Consider the following 21,683-nt stretch of genomic DNA (forward strand, 5'->3'; position numbering starts at 1 on the left):
TACAATTTACATTTTAAAATTTTAAATGAAAATTTTCCAATTAATGATTTTATTAGGCTGAGACTTGAAGTTGATTCAAATGGTTGTACTGTTATAGTGAAAGTAAAAAAAATAAAAATAAATAGAGAGAATAATCACGATTCGACTGTTTCTAATGAATAGAGAACAACAAAACAAACAAAAACAAAAAAACCCAACTTTAACCTAACATGATTGTTTATGCTGCCCTTTAAATGTACAGCTGGATGTAATTTGTGCTTTTGATTGAGAATGGTTTGCCTTTGTTTGTTAGTTTTTTGGTAATTTTGTGTATACAAGTTGAGTACAACTTCACAAATTTGAATTCCTGTGGCGCTGATTCACTAACCGGAAGCTGTCATCTTCTCGCGATGTTTTTTGTTGTTATTGATTCGAAACATGGCGTCCGAGGTAGAGGCGGGCATTGCTACTGCAGCCGAACCTGAGTCCGGAGAAGGGTATGTGCGCCTGATGCAACAGTTTTATTGTATAGAATTTTTAGGTCATATTGCGGATTATATGTGTACATATAACCCGCATTAATTAGCATTAACGTTCTGTTTTTATCAGAAACAATGTTAGCAAACTGGCTAAACTTGCTAACTAGCGTTAGCTTTTCTTAAACTTACAGCTTAAACGCTAATGTTAGAGTTTAAGCTGGATTTATGGTCCCGCAAATGTGTCCATCCGCGTACACGTTTCCCAACATCTGCATCTGCAGGTCCATAATTTCCACTGTAGTACAAGCGTGTACAACACCGGAATAGAGCTTACCGGGGACCATTAAACCGTGCCAAAACCCAAATATCAAAAATTATACTACGAGTAGCACAGAGTGTGGTTGCAGTGACACTTTTTTTAAATTGTTTTATGCATTCGATTTCTATTCAGGTTTAACTTCGCTTTTCTCCGTCGCTAGCTAACGGACCAACAACAACACATGCGAGAGTGTCTCATAGACCGGTTGTAAGACATTGCACACCGCCTCCATCTGACAGCATAGCTCAATGCTCAGCGGCCATAAATTCTGCTTAAATTCCTGACCTACCGAAAAGCGTACGCAGACGGACACATAAAGCCAGTTTGAAAGAGAAAGCAGCTTTACACCAACAGACCCTACACTGCGTGGTCTGCTGACAAACGCGTAAAATCTGAAAATTATAACTGAAGACCTTTATGTGGAAAATAGCAATTTTCTTTAGCAGTATGCTTTTGATTAAAATAAAAACTAACAAAGGGTAAACAAGTGAGCATGTACTAGCTGAAATAAGATCCCTTCATGGATGGGTAAACTTTGGTTTTCCTTTAAAAAAAAATAGACATTTATATTATAAAGTTAATAGAAATGTTGTTATTGCAGTTCTCTTATGGCTGCTTTTGCATGTATAATAATTGTTGGATCATCTGATTTGTCCATTGATGTTCAGGGAAACTGCATTTGGAGTGCTACCGACCATGGAGACTGAGTCATCTAATGGCAAAGAGGTAATGGTACTGAGTTATATAACTGCTAAGGCTTTGTTTTGTAAATTCTTGCTTTTAATTATCTGAGTTTGATTATTTCAGGAGGCAGCTGGTGAAGGCTCAGAGGCTGCTGACGCTCTCACTGGATCAGGAGATGAGGAAAGTGGCAGGCAGCTGGGAGAGGTGGAGCTGCAATGTGCTTTGTGCATGAAGTGGTTCACCGCTGACACATTTGGCATCGGCACAGAGTAAAGCTATTATTCGGTAGCTGGTCAGTACAATATCAGCAGCTGTGTAACGGTCCTGACAGCTTTCATGCTCCAGTCTTTCTCCTCCTCTACAGGACCTGTCTGCCCTTTATGACCAATTATGTGTTTCACTGCAACGTGTGCCATCACAGTGGTAACACATATTTTCTCAGGAAACAAGCAAGTATGTGTGCCATGTGCTTTAACCAGCTAATAACCTTTCTGAAGCTTTAAGATCATAACTTACTCTGTGTTTTGAATGACTGACAAAGCGCTTTTGGTTTCTCAGACCTGAAAGAGATGTGTCTCACAGCTCTTGCTAACCTGACATGGAGATCCAGAACACAAGACGAGCATCCAAAGACCATGTTCTCTAAAGACAAGGTGTGTGTAACTGTTTTTGGCTTTTCCAATGATATTACACTTATAGGATAGCCATTAGTCTTATAAGTAGGTGTATCAAACTGTTGCCTTCCTATCCCAGACATAGTAGATGTTCATGGAACAGTTTTAAATTCTGAGTAATGCTAATCTTTACTTAAATTACTGTTGTTGAGTTCGTTTCCTGACGCGCACTGAGTATATGAAAACTGAGGGTCAGGCAGTAAAGCAGGTCATCTACCACCTAAAAGAGCCATCTCCAGCTCCTTCAATATTCCTAAGGGTTAAAGGATAGACTATAGAACTGTATTAAAGTGGGTGTGAATGGGTGAATGAGGTTTGTGTTATACAAATTCCAGTCCAGTTAATTTCCTAAATCATAATGGGAAATGAGTACAAACATGTATAAACACACACTGGTGGATGGTCATCTCAGAGGAGCCATGGGAGGTCAGACGGTAGTGTACCTTTTGTACCAGTTTTAAGCTGGGAAACATGTGGCCAGTTACATCAGAAGGGGAGCTGAATGTAAAATCCTTTACAAATAAATTAAGTGACTAAATTAAGTGGGAGGCAGATGATCCGCTGTGGTGACAACCTGTTAAAAGGGAGCAGGGGGAAGAATTCAAGCTTATGGACATTTATGTGAAAGAATTATTGTTTACCTTTTTTTAACTTGTTGAAGCCCTCCTAAATTGTAGGATTAATTAATTTTCAATTTTCCTTTTTATTTTCTTTTGTTACAGGATATCATCCCATTTATTGACAAGTACTGGGAGTGCATGACAACTCGACAAAGACCCGGGAAGCTCACCTGGCCAAACAATATAGTGAAGACGATGGTACAGTGACTGCTACAGTCCATTACACAGAAAATATAGGCAGTTATGCTTTAAATTCTTTTTTTATTAAAAAACAAAACAAAAGACAAACATGTCCATGTGAAGACAGCACAGTTAGGAAAAGAATCAGAATACTTTAATAATCCGTAAGGGAGTGATGTGGGTTACAGTTGCTTCAAGACAATAACAGTAACAGACTAAATTAATTAAATAGTACAATAAAGTTTAAAAATGTAAGAAATATCACTTAAATATACAAATAGCTCAATTTAAATATTAAGAATATTACAGAGGTGAAATATATATGATTGACATTTACCTTTAACCTGTTAAACTTTGTCATTTGTTATTTTACTGTAGAGCATGTGCAAAAGGGTGTAACTGTTGCAGTGTGCACTGTACATTAGATGGAGGAGTTGTACAGAGAGAGAGCCACATGGAAGGAATGATTTTCTGTGTCATTCAGTGGTGCATTTTGATAATCTCACTGTCTTACTGAACATGCTCCTGTGACTGGCCAGCCTCTCTGGCACCAACCTAAGGAAGTCCAGCTCCATCCCCACAACATTAATGGCCTTGTGGATGACCTTATTGAGTCTGTTGGCATCTGCGACCCTCAACCTGCTGCCCCAGCATGCAACGTCATAGAGGATGGCACTGGTCACAACAGACTCGAAAAAGTCCTGAGCATTGTCCACCAGATGTTGAAAGACCTCAGCCGCCTCAGAAAATAGTGTAGAGTGCAGTGATGTTTTTAACCCAGTCCAGTTTATTATCTATGTGTACTCTGAGGTATTTATAGAAATGTTGTTTAACCATTCTTGTAACTATCCACCCTGCTGCACTGCTATATCATGACCAGGTATCCTCATATAAATAAATATGTAATGATTATTGAAATGTTGTAGTATTAGTATTGAGTAGAACTTTTATTTTCCAGTGCAAAGAGCGCGATGTTTTCCTGGTGAAGGAACACCCTGATCCAGGCAGTAAAGACCCTGAAGAGGAGTACCCTAAATTTGGCCTTTTGGACCAGGTATTTTATTCTGTTATTTGTTGCACACTGGAGGGGCATTTGTTGCATTTTTAAAAAAATACAGTATGTAAAATATGTATTTCTTGTGTAGGACCTGGGAAACATTGGACCCTCATATGACACACAGAAACAGACTACTGGTACTCCCATGGCTGGTGGGCTCAATGGTAAGGGTGCAAAACAATATTCCAAACTGTAATAACGATAAGCACAGATTAGTCCTGTTATATAACATTGTGTGTTAAAGAAAAAGAGGCTAAAATATTTGCAGGTGGTTTCACACCCACAGTTTGATTCGTTTTTGGTTCACTTGACATTATTATAAAATAAACAGACATTTTGGATAGATTTAACAGCTGTCATCCTGCATGCAGCAACAACTCTCACAGTTGCACATGTAAAGATAACATTTCGGAGATGTCACAGCAGATGATGGTGCACTTGATCGACATTGACATGTTTATCATCATTAACAAGAAACTTATTGCAGGCATTATAATCTGGCTCTGGCTCAGCCAGCATATAATGTTTATAACTCTGTAGCAATCAGAATTATTGTCTGAAGGCCATGAGAAATGCCCAACAGATTTCCTTTTCCAAGTGGATCATTATGGCTGAAGAGGTTCAGTGTTTTTAGTGCGTATGTCCAACAGGGTTGGATGTATATTTATATCCATATATAAGTCACACTCAAGAGAAAAGAACATAATCAGGAGTACTCACGAATCAGAAGGAAAAGATATGATCACACAGGTGGTCCATTAATGTTGTGAAGGAGGTCATGCTGAACATTGAAGTGTCAGAGGAGGATGTTAGGAATGGGGTGAGATGGAGGCAGGTGATTTGCTATGGCAACCTCTCAAGGGAGCAGCTGAAAGAGAAGATATATTCATTAAATTGTTAAGAGGTCACTGTTATACTAACTGGGCAAAATGTGCAGAAGCATATAATAGCAACTTTTCTTTTGCTAAAAAATTGAAGCTTTTGCTCAGTTATTCCACTGTTTGTGGATTCATTTATTGGTTAGGTGTAATGTTTTCAGGTTTGGGGCTAGAGATTTTTTTTTTTTTTTGAGCAAGTTAACCACCTTATCTTGATTGACTGTCATCCCTCTTGGTCACATCAGTGACAAAAAAGCCTAGCTTTTGAAATGACTTCTTGCTTTCCCGTGCTCTCTCCTTGGTCATACAAGCACTGAGGTCTCAGTGAAGGAGAGTGATGTACAGTACGTTAGAGCAAGCTTGTGTTGATTAAAACTTTCTCTGCTGCAGTCACTCTAACATAAATGGTTTTTATTTTGATTGGGCTTTTTTTCACCATAGAACTGGATAAAATTTCCTTGGATACATGCCAAGGCCCTCCTTTTCAGGCAGAGTTGGTTAGGTTTCATTTGCACCAGAGTTTGACAGCTTTCACAAACTGCTGGCATCTATCATAGTAAACCCTTGATTACAATTTCCATGTCCTCCAGGGTTTGCTAGGGTCCAAGTGATATAAATTTTGCCATCAGATGGTGAGTGTGAGGGCAGGGCAGACCTTGATGTGCCTGCCTATTGATTTTTGTTTGTCTTCTCCCCCCTTTTGCTACCTGACTTGTCCACAGAGAAGTGAACATCAATCTGAGTGTAACAGGAATGACTACTTGGCCATTGTGTCTCTACCTTTCCATGTCCACAACAGAGTATAATCAAGGCGTAAGAGTGTGACTAAACTGAACCAAATGGGTTGGGTGTGAAATCAGCCTTACATGAATAATGAGCTGTAAACTCCCCAAACTCAATCAAATGGTGTGATATGTGATTCCCATAGTGATTCTGTGCATTATGTTCCAGGTGGATCTTCTTTCTCAGGTGAATATGTGGTGTGTTGGCATCTGGAGTAATTAGTGTGGGGTTTGTGTGTGTGTGTGTGTGTCATAACTTCTCTGGATAGAAGTTGGCCCAAATGTTCCAATCAGACTTTCCTGTGTAGCACAAACCAACCCAAACTGATCCCCAAAAAGCATCTTGAGGGCAACTTCATCCATATCCAGTTGTAACCTCCCTGTTTGCTCTCTGTATCTGTTTGGTCTCCCACCCACCTTCTAAAAAGCTTTTACCCTCATTTGTGAATCTTTCTTGTCTCTGGCTTGCTGCTAATGAGCTCTGAAATCCTTCAAAATCTCCCGACTGTAATGGCACTCTGCCCTTCCAAAGTGCAATGGCTGCAAGAATAGATTTTCATTTTTGATTTGCTATTGGCTTTTACCCAATGCTTATTAGCCTCATCCTCTTCAATTGCCTCCATCTCAAGTTTTGTGTCACAGGTCTGGAGCCATAAAATTACTTTAAAAAGATAAGCTCGACGGCAAAGGGAAAAAAAAAACTCAAAATGACAGGTTTTAGACATTTCTAGAAACAATCTATACAAAAATATCCTACTGTAGTGTGAAAAATTTATTATTTTCTCGCATTTTATTTACCGAACAATTGTGTTCAATAAATAAAATGGAAATTGTGAAAATAATGTCTAGATTAGAATCTTTAATGTTTGTAGTTTGTGATGATCAAATATTTTAACATCACAATGAATTTTAAAAATTAGTTGTTGTTGGCATTAAGCTGTACTTGCAATGGGATGTTTATAATATGCATTTATTACTTCAGCTCACACCTACATTCAGTGGTTAAACCTGTAGTTCACAAATAGCCTTTTTCCATTAGTACCTACTTGGGTTGGCTTGACATGGCTCAACTCGGTTTGTAGGGTTTCCAATATAAATGGTACCAGGTATTTTCTTTAGTACCACCTCTGCTGGGGTTCCAAGCAATCTGAGGCAAAAATCTGACGTCAACATACTTCGTGCCAATGATGAAAGTGTCTCTCCTTTGTGAAAATCAACACCAATTTTGAAACCCAGCAATGAGGGGGCAAAAAAATAAGAACACTGTGGTCCCAGAATCTGACAAAAAGCCATACACTGAGCAGCAGGTATACCGTTGACTCAGCGTTAGGGCTGCCACAAACGATTATTTTGATAGTCGACTAGTCACCGATTATTTTTGCGATTAGTCGACTAATCAGATCATCATCCATTGGACATACAGCTTATTGCACCAGCAGCATCTGGTCTTATATAACTATCATTAGCTTACAGCTTGAAGTGTTTGTGCTAACTAAAAATAAAGACAAGATGGTAGTTTATTAATTTTTAATGAAATTTGCAGATTGTTTCGGTGAAGTTTAATAAACTCCTTGCTTTCTAAAATATAACAGGACACCGGAGTATATTATCCAGCTGTCTGCTTGAAGTTTATTTAGCTGTGCAAAAACTATAACTTTAATCTTAGCCAAACCGATTTACTCAGGAACAAATAAAATACTAAAGAAAGCCAAACAATAACATTTTAAGTTATCTAAGTGACTTATATATCATGTTTAACCTGAGTAGCGAAAGACAGTGGTGGGTTTGAAAACGATTTGCCGGGAGTCCGGTGTTCTCACGGCTCTAGTTAGCCTTGCCCCCGCCTAGCTAACGAGCTAGTGGGTAACAGACGTCTCCGAAAACGTCGGAGAGCTTTTGAAAATATGTGGTGTCTTGATAAACTGAGCAGATATTTGAGGTTTACACAGCTACATTCTCGCCTGAAAATATGTTAAACGTTTATTTTGTGACCCAGAAAGAATAATAGGAGTAAAGTTAAAACTAACTAGCTGCCGCCATTGTTGACAACTGCGCTGGGCTGCGCTATGAATTCTGGGACACAGCTTCTTCTTCTTCGGGGTTTAACGGCAGCTGGCATCCTTGTACATGCAGTGCTGCCATCTTCTGTTTCAGTCCGTTATTACACCCTTAAATCCTACTACTCATTCCTGCGTCCTTTGTGATCTTACAAAGCTTCAAACGATGCGTCGACTATTAAATTAGTCGTCGACGATTTTGATAGTCGACATAATCGTGACTAGTCGACTAATCGTGGCAGCCCTACTCAGCGTCCTCCTTTGTTGTGGGGTTTGTGTTGCATGCAAATGAGTCACGGGACCTTCGACTATGTTGCTATAATGACCCCATGTACATTTGGTGGTATTCAGTTGTAATGAAAATGACCAAAACTGCAGATATGTGATTAGGTACTAGTGGAAAAGACCTATAATTTAGTTAAAAGTAAAGTCAGGTAAAGTAAAAGATGTCCAGATGTATATTGAACAACTGAGTAGCACGTTAGAATTGGAGACAAAAATTTGACTTAAAAATTAGAAAAATAAGAACTGAGTTATGTGCAGCTACTGAGAAGCCATCACTTGGATCACTAAACTTATTGATAAGTGGGCATGTTTGGTTAGTTCTTGTTTACCTTAGAGCACTTAATTCTGACTTTCTATTTGTGTTTGGAGGAATGAGTTGAATCAAATGAGTAGGTCTTGTTCCATTTAATTTACATTTTGCCAGACAGATGTGGCAAGGGCACATCAAAGAGGCATTAGAGGCTCATAGTATTTGGAAAATGCCACATAACTCATGGACTAATTCCTGCCTTTTTGTGTCTGCTGTCCTTCCTGTGTACTCCAGATGCTGAATAAGCTGCTTTCTCCATTTGTGTGTGTATGCTTAGTGGTGGTTTTGGCAATATTATTATAAAAAAAAAAAAAAGAAAGAAACAATAGTTGTATATCAAATAGTAATATTGAGCAGCAAACATTTGTCTTTAAAGTCATTTACACATATTTATTGCAACTTGTTTTCAATGGCTGTCTGTCCACAAATTCACTGCTGCTTTATCTGTACTCTGGCCTTTGGGTTCAGTTACACCAACAGCACTTGAGCTAAGTCAGTCATAACTTACTGTAACTTCTTGTGTAGCCCCGGTTCTCAAAGCAGCACATGTTAGATGTTTCACTTGGAGATCCACATTGCTGGGTATTCTTCAGAAGCATGATACCAGTCCTGATCTGCTGATGATCACAACAACTGTTGGGCTGAACCACTCACCCTTAAATAGCTTGCTCTATTGCACAGTCTGGACAAACATGAGGAGGGAGGACCAGCATGTTGTGGCACAGATGCCCTTTAAACAGGGCTCAGGATGCTGCTAGACAACAAGTAAAGTGAGCTTGCAGACCCACTGGCACCTGCAGCCCCTGACTTGTATAAACACTGATAAGCCAACCCAGTAAATGAAAAGCTGAAGAACTTTGCCAAAAACTCTTTTTCCTGCACAAAAAAAGCATTCGAAATGCAAACAGGGCACATATTATTCTTTAGACAAAACCAAAGGAGACATGGAGAGATAAAAGGCACATATGAACCAATCACGTTAGGAAATGAATGCTCTCCCCTTGCAGAGGCCCAAATCACTGCTAAGTCTCCAGAGGCCATCTGGGGGCCCCTATAAAATGTTTTCATTTTAAAGGGGCCCCCAGAAAAGGACATGCAGGATGGTTGGCCAGCTGTTTTATCCCCAAACCCTACATGACAAATAGTAATAGCAGCCCAGTAAACTTTAAATGTGCTTGTCAATCAGGTCTTAAAAGAATGACAAAAAACTACTCAAACCAGACATGGAAAGGGAATGTGACACCAATCCTCATTCTCTGTTTACAATTTTAAAGAGATCTGGTGGATCCCAAAGCATTTTAAATGGTGTTAAACCCTGTGGAAGGCCATCGGCTCTTGCACTTTTCAGCTTGTGCAACCAGTGTGAATGCAGTTCCCCCTAACATTTGAACATTTACTGATTACCCTTCCTGTAAACTGCCCCAGCTGGACAAGCTTGATTCCACAGTGACTGCTCTCTGAGACTTCACGGTGCCCACTGGGACTCCTTGCGTCAGAAAAGCTGGATGTCACCAATGGCATAATGCTATTGTGCATTCTACTGTTACAATTACTCTTTTCTGCTGTGCACTGGGCTAGGTCTGAGATATGACACCCAGCACTTAAAACTCCCTCCTCTATACCCAGCTGAATCAGACTACTAGGGTACCTGATGCTATAAGCCCCAGTAACAAATGCATAATCTGAAGGTACCCATTTGTGCAGGTGGTAAAGAATGAGGCACGCTCTGAATGCCTTCACTTTAGTAAAGGAAATTGAGTGTCTTTTAAACTGTCTACTTCCCATTACCCCAAACCTGTTGCCAAAGATGGCTGCCCCTCCCTGAGCCTGGTTCCTCCGAAGGGTTTTTCCTCTTAAAAAGAAGTTTCTCCTTCTCACTGACACCAAGTGCTTGCTCAAAGGGGTTCATTCGATTCTTGGGATTTTCTCTTTATTGTTGTAGGGTCTTTACCTTACAATATAAAGTGAGGCAGTTGTTGTTATGATTTGGTCATATATAAATGGAATATAATTTAATTGAGTTCACGGATAACCCAGAAAAGTTATGTTGTTGACAACTTTTTCTGTGTTTATAGAAATGCTCAGGTAGGTCACTGTGTAGCACTGTGTACTTGTAACAGGCGCCTCAGATACCTGCTGTCAGGGTAAAATTATGTGTCCTACAGATGTAAACCAGTTTCCCTGGTGCGTTAGACATCTCAGAGATACATGAGTGACCATCCCAAATTTGTATGTTGTGAGTAAACTCTTCAGACCCTGCAGAACAGGGCAAATGCTGCCCTATGTTCACCAAATTTTTATAATCACCTTGATCTTTTCCCACACATGCCTTCTGTGACACTGATACCTCTTCCAGCAGCTGGGAATAACTGGTTTGCTGGTATTCTCTGTTACCACAGCAAGCCAAGTAATATTCAACCTGTAATGTAGCACATTTGCAGACGTTCTGCATATCTGTCCTAGCAGTGGGGGAGTTTGGTGCGCTGTCCTCTTTACCTCAAGGGGGAATGAAAATTTTATGCGTCATCCTCCTAGTTGGATATGAGGAGCTGTGAGGTGTTCTCATAGTGATCCTCATAATCTCCAGTACCTCATTCAGTGGTGCCACAGTGGCAAGGTCCATTTGTGGTTAAACTTCCACAACTCCTTGTCATCACTGTCAGTCAACATGTCAGCCCAGAGTCGACTGTTCCCTCAGGACTGCAGGAGGGCACTGTCATTTCTGCAGATTTCTGCACCAAACTAGTGAAAGAAAAGACCAACCTAGTAGTTAAGGTCAGGTTCAGTAAATACCAGTTGGTGTAATCAGACCTGAAGACTAGTGCCTGCAGTACTGCAAGTCTTTATATGTCCACCACACCTAGGTAGAGCTAAGCTAATGGAAAGCTAATTTAAGACGCCGGCCCTGCAATAAATTCTCCTTTCATGAATATTGGTTGAGATTCATGAGAGGGGAGAAAAGCTGACATAAGGAAAATTTCTTGCAGGACTGTGTGAGAAATTGGCATCTAAGTGTATATTGCCTTTGCTACTGTCTGGCTGTTTGTGTGCCTGTGTGGGTTCATTTGAATAATCTATCTTATGTTCTTGAAGGTGCTTTGGCCCCTGGCCCAGGAAAAGGAAGAGGTGCCAAACGTAAACAACAGCAGCAACAAGAGGGGACGGCTGCAGGAGCAGCTAAGAGAACTAGGAGGTACTAACGGTCCTGTATTATGATATTGCACTGTTGTATGTTCTGTCTGTTATGTATCATGTATAACAACTGGGAGGCTTGTGTTTATTATATACTCAGTTATCACTATAACATCAGCAAAGTTTATTTAAATGTGATGAATCAACTAATGTCAAATACATATTGCATAGCTAAGTTATAGCTTTCTGGCTATATGCCTGCATGATGGCCATTACTGTTTAAAACAAATATAAAATATGCATCTTTGCTTACATTATATGATTTGGTGATGGCTAAAATCCATTTAGTTGGTGAGGTAATTTGGCAAACTGGCACTTAGCATTTCCATTCTGGTTGAAGAATTCCTCAAAGTGACAGGCATAATGTCCAGGGGAAATACTTTGGGACAAAGTCAACATAGGCTTTTTTTCTTCTTTTTCCCCCTGATACACAGGCAATAGGTGAGCATTGATCAACCAGCTTAGTTTATGTTTGCAGTTAAAGGCAACCAAGGGAGTTTGATTTCGGAGTCTATTTAAGTTTTAAGGTTTAGGTAAGTCTATTCGGACACTGGGCCTCATTTATTAAAATTTCCGAGGAAATGTTCTTACCGTGTGCAAAAAAGTGGATTCCACACAAAATTACTGTTGAAATGATTAACTGCACATACTTGGTGCAGTTAATCATACATCTATTTTGTTCTCACCACATGCATATCATAGTAAATCAGAATCATTCAGAACCAACAGCCTTGTGCACTCTCCATACAATTTGCATGTTGCCCTGCCTCCATTTCACAATATAAGTACATACTTTTGAGTGATGTTGTTGTAAGAGAAGCCTGTACCTCTAAGGCAAAATATAAGCAAAAAAATCTGTCCCAGAAAATTGAATGGTAGTTTTGCAGGTCCACGTAGACAGCCGGAAGAAACTGCTTTCCAAAGTGTAAGTGACAGTCATTTAAAAATAATAATAATAAAAAGCAACACTTGGGCTGAAAACAGTACATGAGTGATTACGGACTTTGTGATGGATGGCGATATCATCACCCTGACTGCAGGGAATATACTTTCTTCTCACATGTTCATCACTCTTACTCTTGTCTGGATTATTACCTAGTCAGCAGCTCACTGTTGAGACACTGTTTCAGACACTTAGATACACCCAATAGCTGTCAGCGATCATGCTCCTGTGTCTTTAATACTAGTAATTAAGGTCATTCTGCCAAGTAAAAACTGGAGATTTAATAAATCATTGCTTAAAGACGAAAGAGAAAGAAGAAAAGAGAAAACAAGTATTCAAGAATTGGAGGAAACCAATAAATCATTTTCATTTCATTCATTTGGTTGATTCTCAATATGATAAACTTCTCAGATTAGCTGGCAGGAGGTCTTATCATCTTTTTGAAGATGCCCACTACTTTTGAGGAGACCACTCTGCAGGCAGGAGGATCTGCCAGAGGTGGAGGGGCTGGATGGGCCTGGACCCCCCTGTCCTTGTTGGATTTTGGGGAATTTATTTTAAAAAAAAAAACATAGCTTGTGGGCATTTTAGTTATGGATATATAACAAATATATAGTTATATAGATGTCATAGTTATCCCTATGCATTTTTCTAATGCAAATCTATTTTGTTCCTCATGCAACTTAAACACGTGCATGCTACCATTAAATTACAACTGGTCATTCTATCTCTTTGCAGCGACCCTCTGTTCTCTGCTCAGCGGCTGCCTCCTCATGGTTACCCACTGGAGCACCCATTTAATAAAGATGGCTACCGTTATGTCCTAGCAGAACCAGACCCGCATGCTCCAGACCCAGAGAAGCTCGAGTTGGACTGTTGGGCAGGCAAACCCATACCTGGTGATCTGTACAGAGCCTGTCTGTATGAGAGAGTGCTGCTGGCCTTACATGACAGAGGTATGGGTTTCAAGGACGTTCTGTTTTCTTCGTATGAACAATACTTTTCCTTCAAAACAGCCTGAACTCTCTTTGGCAGCTTTTTTTGTTATTCATTTTCGCAGTCCTCGGGAGTAGTTTATCAGGCATCTGATGCAAAATTGTTACCTACAGTGAAATTGGACCCCTTCCAACCAAACATGCTGTTGAAACCACAAACATCATATTGGAAAGACAATGTGATGTTTGTGCTAAAGGAATAAGGATCACAATATCTTTAGGGGCAAAAAGTGCCTAAAGATATAACTGAAAATTGGTCCTTTGCTAAGTTTTCTGTTATGCTTGGGCACAACACTGAATCATCCCTCAACTTAGAAACTAATGAATGTTTGAATCATTCATAGGTGAGTTGCTTAACAAATTTTCCTCTGAAAATTTTCTAGTACAAAGACTGAAACTGAATCCAAAAGTAGTTAATATCTTGATGTTCAGAAAGTACAACTGTTGCTCAAAACCACTTTTAAAAAACAAATTACAAAAAAGTCCGGTTCCTTGAACACAAAATGGAGTGAGGTTATAGGTGACTCAATACTTTTCATGGCACTTTACTTTATGCTGTGTATGAATAAGTATGTTTATGTTGCAGCGCCTCAGTTGAAGATCTCTGATGACCGCCTGACAGTGACTGGGGAGAAGGGTTATTCAATGGTCCGAGCTTCCCATGGCGTTCGGAAAGGCGCCTGGTACTTTGAGGTGTCTGTTGATGACATGCCTCCAGAGACCGCAGCCAGACTTGGCTGGTCTCAACCACTTGGTCAGTAGTGCTTTGTACTCATACAAATATGATTACATTTACATCTACAATATAGTTTGTGTACAGAGTAGGGCTGGGCCATATTATACCGTTCACGGTAATACCGGTATAATGTTAGGCAACGATAGGAAAATGAAATATCGCGATAGAATGGGAGTAAAACGCGCATGCGCAGTGCCTTTGTTTTCATACGCACATGGCCGATTGTTGAGTGAAACAGATGAACCAGAATTGGCTTGTAAAAATGGTGCAACTTCAGTGATGTGGAACTGGTTTGGTGTTTGTCCGTCAGATACACGACAAAGCACATTTTTTTGCAGAACATGCAAGCGGGCTGTCGTTATTGTCGTATTTGTCGGACTAAGATGCTCTTAAATCTGGGAGTAATCTGGGTCCTAAACCCCCCTCTTCAGGTCAAACGAACACTGCAGCATCACCAAGAGTTAACTGTCTAAATTCTTTCATCTTTAATAAAACGATCAGCATTGCTGCTTTACCAGGTGTAACTATGAAGTTTAACTTCCAGGCATCCATGAAAACAAAATGTATTACATTTAACGGAGTTAGAAGTTAGCAGGAAGTTAGCGGAAGTTAGCGCGCTAGTTTCGCTAGTTACCTAAGCATGATATTGCATGTTCTGACTGAGAGTTTTCTGAAAAAAATCAAACGTACAGCTCTGCTATCACTTCCAACATAAATGAAGACAGGAAACTAAACAGCAGTGACGTTTGTAGGGTTACTGAAGTTGGGCTAGCTGGTATATAATTATATGCTACGTGCTCGCTAGCGACACAGCTATGTTAGCATAACATAAACAGTGAAGCTGGAGGACGAACACTTAACACTTTTCCACTTATAAAAGTTAACGTGAAGGTTCCTCATGGTTAGAGACAAATGCAATCGCATGGCAGGATGCTGTAAACGGACCAAACTTCAGTCAGGAGAACAACCGAGATAATCCATCCACAATACGAGGTTAGTCATTAATATACTGAAACAACATAGGAATAGAGCAGCTGCCAGAGAATTCAACATTAATGAATCAATGGCACAGAAGTGGAGGAAGCAAGAAGAATGAGTTTAATAAAGTTTGATTTATCTGACTGCTTTGTTTCGCTTAATGTGCCTTATAATCCCGTGCACCTTATGGTCCGAAAAATACGTACTGCACGCTGCAGTTTAATGTTGGAAAGCACCTCTTTTTAACTTCAGTGGATATTATACATGGTTATGCTCAGGATATGTCAGCACATTTCTACTGGAAATGCCTTTTGGTTAAACTTTCAGCAAGGAATTTGCATTTGCACTGTTAAATTTTTATAAAGCTTTAATGTACATAAAAACCAGTTTCTTGTTTAAGTGAAAATAAATGGAAGGTTGTCTTTTTGCGCTAGTAAGGTTGTGGAGTTGTATTTTGTCTCGCATCAATTATATCGTCAGTTATATCGTTATCGCAAATTTTCAAATATATATCGTGATAAATATTTTTGGCCATATCGCCCTGCTCTACTACAGAGTAGAAAGACATATACAATGGCATTAAAATAATATATAATTATAAAGTCTCATCAATTGACTGTAGATTAGATTAATAAGAGTTTACAAGGTTATCATAGTTCAGTAAAGCTAAACTAAAAATACAAACTTGGGTGTGGAAAGATATTTTTCTTAACTTGTAAAAGAATAAAAACAAATTTAAAGAAAATTATATAGTGTATCTGAAAAATTAACTAAAAGAAATGTATATTTTGTGCATTGAGGCAGGAATGTCATCACTGTGGGTCAATATCATTTAAGTGTATTGTGATAACCAGAGCCTTCATTCTGATTTAAAAACTAAAACTATAGAAACAATTGTTTGTTACAAAAACTAACAAATTGAAAATCAAATTTTAATACAGAAAAAAATGAAATGATGGAAAGAAAAAATAATGGCTTATATTAGACCTTTAGATTTCCCTTAGTGATGACATTTTGTCACAGTAGTAATCTTGCTCAAAAGGACCACAGATTCAGGTTTGGGTCGGTCAGGTGTGTGCTCGGCTGAAGAGCAAGTGGGACACTCCGTTCATTAGACGTATAGCTGAACTGCCAAATCAGGCTCAGGCTGTTTAAAGTGAGGCTAGGGTGACGTCTAATGATGGTTTGCAGGGTGCCAGGAAGATTTTATGGTGTTTAAGGCCCTGGGGTCTTGTCCTCTGTGCATGGTGATGTCTGGGTCTTCTGTACTCTTGAGGACCCATGCAGGGCTCAGATCTCCTGGATCTCTGGCTTCTCACTCTTATCATGATTGTTATGTAATAAATATATTAATGTGAATAGTATTTATTTTATTTTTTTTATTTATTTATGTTTAAGGAAAAGAAATTGAGTAGCAGGAGAGATTTGTAGAGCTACCCTTGACAAAGCAAATGTGTTTGGCACATCAGAATTCAGTTTGCCTTTGGGCTCTCAAAGCTGTGCTCCTGAGATAGTAATTATATTGGGGCTACCTGCTGTTACTGCCGATCTAATGGTAAATGGCCTGTATTTGTATAGCGCTTTTACTACAGAGCAATTTTCAGTTTTTGGACAATAAAGATTAGTTGTATATACATTAACATGTTCAAAATGCACAACATGTACATTTAATGTTGGCTTTGGCTCAGGAGGCAGAGTAGGTCACAAGACTGGCAGGAATATTAAGATACTAACCCCAAATTGCTCTCCATTGTTTCCATCGGCGTGTGACTGTTGGATAGAAAGCACTTAAGCATAGAAAAAAAGTGGTCAGTTGATCATTAGCACCTGTTTTTGTTTTTATGTGCATTAAAGTTATATAAAAATGTGTACATAAAATCGTTTCCAGGTCAGTAAACACACCCAGAATTCATACATAAAGCACACGGGATTATAAGGGGCACTGTCGATTTTCAGAAAAATCAAAGGATTAATTTTAAGTGTGCCGTATTTTCCAAAAAACACGGTAATAACGACGGCCCGCTAGCATGCTCTACCAAAAATAGTACTTTGTTGTGTATCTGACGGACGAAAGCTAAACCAGTTCCACACTGAAGTTGCAACATTTTTACAAACCAATTCTGGTTCATCCGTTTCATTCAACGATCCGCTTTCGTCCGCCATGCTTTTTCTGCCATGTGCCTATGAAAACAAAGGCACTGCACATGCAAGTTTTACCCATATTCTATCACGATATTTCATTTTCTTATCGTTGCCCAACATTATACCAGTATTACCATGAACTGTATGATATGACCCAGCCCTAGTGTATACTGCGTCTTATGTAGTGACTTCGGGGACAGCCTTCAGCCACCTCTGTGGCTCCTAACTAGATGGGAGGCTAAGAAATTCACAAACCTCAAAATTTTTCTTTAATGAGTATCTGCCATTATTATGTATTGATATATACATCAGAACAGGTCCTCTTTTTCCTTTCAGCTTTAAGGTTTGTTTGTCCTTACTCATTTTTCAGTTAATATGTATTCCCTTCAATTTAAATAATAAATTGTGTTGTCACTCTTTACCAGAGTGGATAGTGGATATCATTCTTTGGCATAATCTGGCAGCCCTAATATAGAGTTAGATACTCAGCTGCTTTGACAAAATGTTAATACCACAATATCTAACATGTTGGATCTTATTTATAACTTAGGTAACCTGCAGGCGCCTCTGGGTTATGACAAGTTCAGCTACTCTTGGCGCAGTAAGAAAGGGACGCGGTTTCACCAGTCAATAGGAAAACATTATTCCTCAGGCTACAGTCAGGGAGACACACTGGGCTTCTTCATAGAGCTGCCTGAAGACACAGAGACAGCGAAGGCTCTGCCTGATACATACAAGGACAAGGTAACCGCAGCTACATCAGCTGCACTTCTGATTTCTTCTTGTGTTCAGCATTGCATTTCTGTCACATGCAGTTGTATCAAAATGGTCCCAAGAGCTTGGCTGTGTTTCATTTGTCCACCTCCCATGTTACTTATACAAGAGAGATAAATGCCAATCAGATTTATACCACTGGATACCACTGCCAGTATTTTTTAAAGGAACAGCAACTGTTGGAATGATAGATGTGTTCCTCTGAGCCAGAATTTGTGTTGTAGAAATAACACAAATTAACAGTATTATTACTAGGCTGGAGTAAATAAAAATAAATAAATAAATAAAATAATATAAATATATATTTGTGGTGGGGCGTGGTTTGCGGTGCCGTGCGGACGCACCTGCACGGCATCCGCAATCACGCCCGCCGTGTTAAAACACGGGGACTCGGGGGTTGGTGTGGTGTGACATGAATTAAATAAAGTTGGCTCTGAACGTTGCTCCGGGGTCCCGCCGTGCCTTATTCACGCCACATTGGTGCCGAAACCCAGGAGGCGGCACGGCGGGTCCGTATCGGAGCCAGGGAATGGAGGAGCTGGCCCGGAGGGTGGCCGAAATGGCGGCCGCCCAGCGGGAGCAGGCGGCGGAGGTGCGTCGCCAGCAGGAAGAGCTGCAGGACCGGTCCGAGCGCCACCTGGAAAGGATTGGGGAGCTGGTGGCGCTGCTCTGGGCCTGGGCGCCACCCCTACAAGTGTGTCCCGAGGACAGTGAAGCGGTGGAGGAGCCGTGTGGGGCACCTCGGCAGCTGGAGGTGGTGGACGAGTCACGCGGGGGTCCGAGCCTGCCGGAGGAGGAGGAGCAGCCAGGTGAAGGGCTGCTCCTGCCGGGAGCGGTGGAGGAGCCGCTCCAATCAGAGGCGGAGGACGAGGCGGGCGAGGGTCTACACCTGCCGGAGGAAGGGGAGTCGCTCCACCCAGAGGTGGACGAGGGGCTGTGCCTGCTGGAGGCGGAGGCGCAGCGCGGGGAGCCGCTCCAAACGGGAGTGGCGGAGGCGGTGGCGGAGCAGCTGTGCGAGGAGACGGAGGTCCCTGCTCCAGGGCAGCCTGCGCAGCCGCTGGATGCGCGGGCGGCCACCAGAATGGACGCTTCCCCGTCGCTTGGGCTGGGGCGCCGATGTTTTGGGCCGAGTCTTGCCCCAGTTCGCGGGGGGGGGGGGGGAGTAGGTTCGGCCAGATTGCTCCCCGGCCTCAATCGGGCGATGGGGGTATGTGGTGGGGCGTGGTTTGCGGTGCCGTGCGGACGCACCTGCACGGCATCCGCAATCACGCCCGCCGTGTTAAAACACGGGGACTCAGGGGTTGGTGTGGGTGTGGTGTTTTCATGTCTTTCTTGGACTAGTTGGATCTAAAACCAGTTTCTCTTTTCAGGCACTAATTAAGTTTAAGAGTTACCTGTACTTTGAGGAGAAGGACTATGTGGACAAAGCAGAGAAAAGCCTCAAGCCAATGAGTCCCAGCAGGGTTAGAACATTTTTTCAAAATTAATTCCAGTGGAGAAAACCTACTGTCATTTTCCACTACCTACCTCTTATTGGCCCGGCTCTTGTTTTTCAGATGATTTTCTACAAAAATGGAGTGAACCAAGGTGTTGCCTTTGAAAACCTGTTTGAGGGCATCTACTTCCCTGCCATCTCACTATACAAGAGCTGCACAGTGAGTACACATGCACATTTGATGATTTATTTGATTTTAAGGTTGGAAAGGGGTTTGTTTTTTTTAAGTATACCCTTACCTCTTCAGGTTTCTGTCAATTTTGGACCCCACTTCAAATACCCTCCAAAGGATGTTAAGTACCAGCCGGTGAGAGCTTCATACCTTTTAAGATTCCCAACTTTCTCCAAATGATCTTGAAACTTCCTCTGAGTCATTGTTTGATTACTTTCAGATGAGTGACATGGGCTGGGGAGCTGTGATCGAACACACTCTGGCTGACATGCTGTACCATGTGGAGACTGATGTGGATGGACGACGTAGTCCTCCATGGGAGGGATGAAAACATTGAACTGACTATACACACACCCCTGAGTCAAAAACGTTGTTCAACCTTTAGATAGCCAAAATGAAAACACTTCATGCCTGCAGTAAACTGTAGGTCAAATAAGCAGCATTTCAGCTCTTGCAATATTAAAATATCGTCAGCAGTATGGGCTGAATGAATTCTTCCTAGACATAAAACATTTAAAATGACACCGAACTGTGGGCTGCATATCATTGTTACCATAGGGCGAAGTTCCATATCAGGCTTTTCTGAATTAGTTTACTTATGGTGCTCCGGTTTCAAATGTGTATAATTTAAAGTTGTTATGCTTTAGAAAGGTTTTAGTTCAACACATTTTTGGCACCATGAAGTGGTGTGTGTTGTTGCAGCCAAACAGAGCCAATTCACCATTTCACTTATTGTCTAAATGAAAGTCTTTGTTATTGTCTCTTTTGGGTGAATTTTATTTGTTTGTGTTTTTTTTACACTGGGTTAAATTAAATTAAAAAATCCCACATCCAAGTTGATCTGATTAATTAAATCTGTTTTTTGTTGAATGGTCTTTTTGGTTCACCTAGCCTTTTTCTAAGGAGCTGCTTTACTGGTGAACTTTGAAATTATTTGTATCTATGATGTAGAAAGACTAATTTATACACAGTTTCTCTCCTATACTGTGTCTGAATGAGCTGTAATGAACACCATCATTCACCCACTACCAAGGAAAATGTTCAATACCACTGGGAAGATCTTGAAAAAGGTATTTTTCCCAAATTAGAAGTCAGATTTAAGATTTAATTTATAGCTTTTATAAAGTTTTACAAAAAAAAAATATTGCATTACAGAGAGTGAAGGTGAAATATATTTTAGAACCTATTAACACACAGGGTACAAAAAGCCAGTATAATACCTATCATCTGAACAATTTATTTATTGTAAAAGAAGAGCTTTGTGGAAAAGTTACAAATGTACTTTATCAAAAGTCACTGCCTGCATTTTAAAACTGGCCACATCAAAATAAACATTTTAAAAATTATTGTAAAAGCAAAAAAAGTTAAAGTTGTCCACAGTCGCCTGCAGCCTCTTTCTCATTCACTGGCCACACTGCTCTGTTTCAGTGTGCAGCTTTCACCACCTCTACTCTTCAGGCCTAAAACCCATTTGATTTTGCTGCGCTCCCACAGATGTCATTCATTCTTTGCTCAGATTGGTTCTCCAAGCTCTGGGTGCTGCTCAGTTTAGCTACAGTTCCCCTGCTGCTTCATGCAACCAGTAACTCGCCTGGTTGTGTGTCCATAATCCGTTGCCAAACTAGTTTAAGCTGAGCATAGTTGTCTAAGCTAACCAAACACTTAGTGCTGCCTGTAGCTAATTGTGCGATTTGGAGGAAAAAAACATCAAGAGAGAGCAAAGTGGCAGCTAGTAAACTTCCACAATGATAGCCCTAGTATTTGGCTTTGATGCGGACGGCTGCAGTTCGTCCCACTCCCACTGTAGAGTAGAACAGAATAGAGTAGGCGTCCATGTGAAGCTCAGCCTGTTGTGGAAGCGAGGCCTGGTTAGCAAGCAAGCATTTCTGGTGCTACCTAGTTAGTTGGCCTTTCTATTTTGGAGCCTTTATTGTTTCTGTTATATCTTCCCC

At 40.6% G+C, this 21,683-nt stretch overlaps 1 protein-coding gene across 2 annotated transcripts; it reads left to right on the plus strand.

Annotated features, from left to right (window-relative positions):
• The first annotated feature begins 376 nt into the window (after nucleotides 1-376).
• On the plus strand, nucleotides 377-20,566 carry ash2l (ash2 like, histone lysine methyltransferase complex subunit). 2 transcript variants are annotated; one of them, XM_026172900.2, is made up of 17 exons: nucleotides 377-476; nucleotides 1,446-1,503; nucleotides 1,585-1,730; nucleotides 1,826-1,914; nucleotides 2,020-2,114; nucleotides 2,858-2,953; nucleotides 3,894-3,989; nucleotides 4,081-4,156; nucleotides 5,822-5,839; nucleotides 11,398-11,497; nucleotides 13,178-13,395; nucleotides 14,021-14,188; nucleotides 17,841-18,034; nucleotides 19,435-19,527; nucleotides 19,621-19,719; nucleotides 19,807-19,866; nucleotides 19,952-20,566. In XM_026172900.2, the coding sequence occupies exons 1-17, from the start codon at nucleotides 418-420 to the stop codon at nucleotides 20,057-20,059; spliced, it is 1,773 nt and encodes a 590-aa protein (XP_026028685.1). In that variant the 5' UTR covers nucleotides 377-417; the 3' UTR covers nucleotides 20,060-20,566. The 2 variants fall into 2 exon arrangements, with proteins under 2 accessions (XP_026028685.1, XP_026028686.1); XM_026172901.2 differs by lacking the exon at nucleotides 5,822-5,839.
• Nucleotides 20,567-21,683: the final 1,117 nt, after the last annotated feature.

The sequence above is a fragment of the Astatotilapia calliptera genome, chromosome 7 (genome assembly GCF_964374335.1).
Source record: "Astatotilapia calliptera chromosome 7, fAstCal68.1, whole genome shotgun sequence".
NCBI lineage: Eukaryota > Metazoa > Chordata > Actinopteri > Cichliformes > Cichlidae > Astatotilapia > Astatotilapia calliptera.

Excerpts from the sequence above, each read along its gene's own strand:
- ash2l (XM_026172900.2), top strand. The coding sequence starts at position 418 with ATGGCGTCCGAGGTAGAGGCGGGCATTGCTACTGCAGCCGAACCTGAG. Across the intron at positions 1,731-1,825 it reads ACATTTGGCATCGGCACAGA|GACCTGTCTGCCCTTTATGA; the intron begins GTAAAGCTATTA and ends CCTCCTCTACAG. Across the intron at positions 19,528-19,620 it reads AGCCAATGAGTCCCAGCAGG|ATGATTTTCTACAAAAATGG; the intron begins GTTAGAACATTT and ends CTTGTTTTTCAG.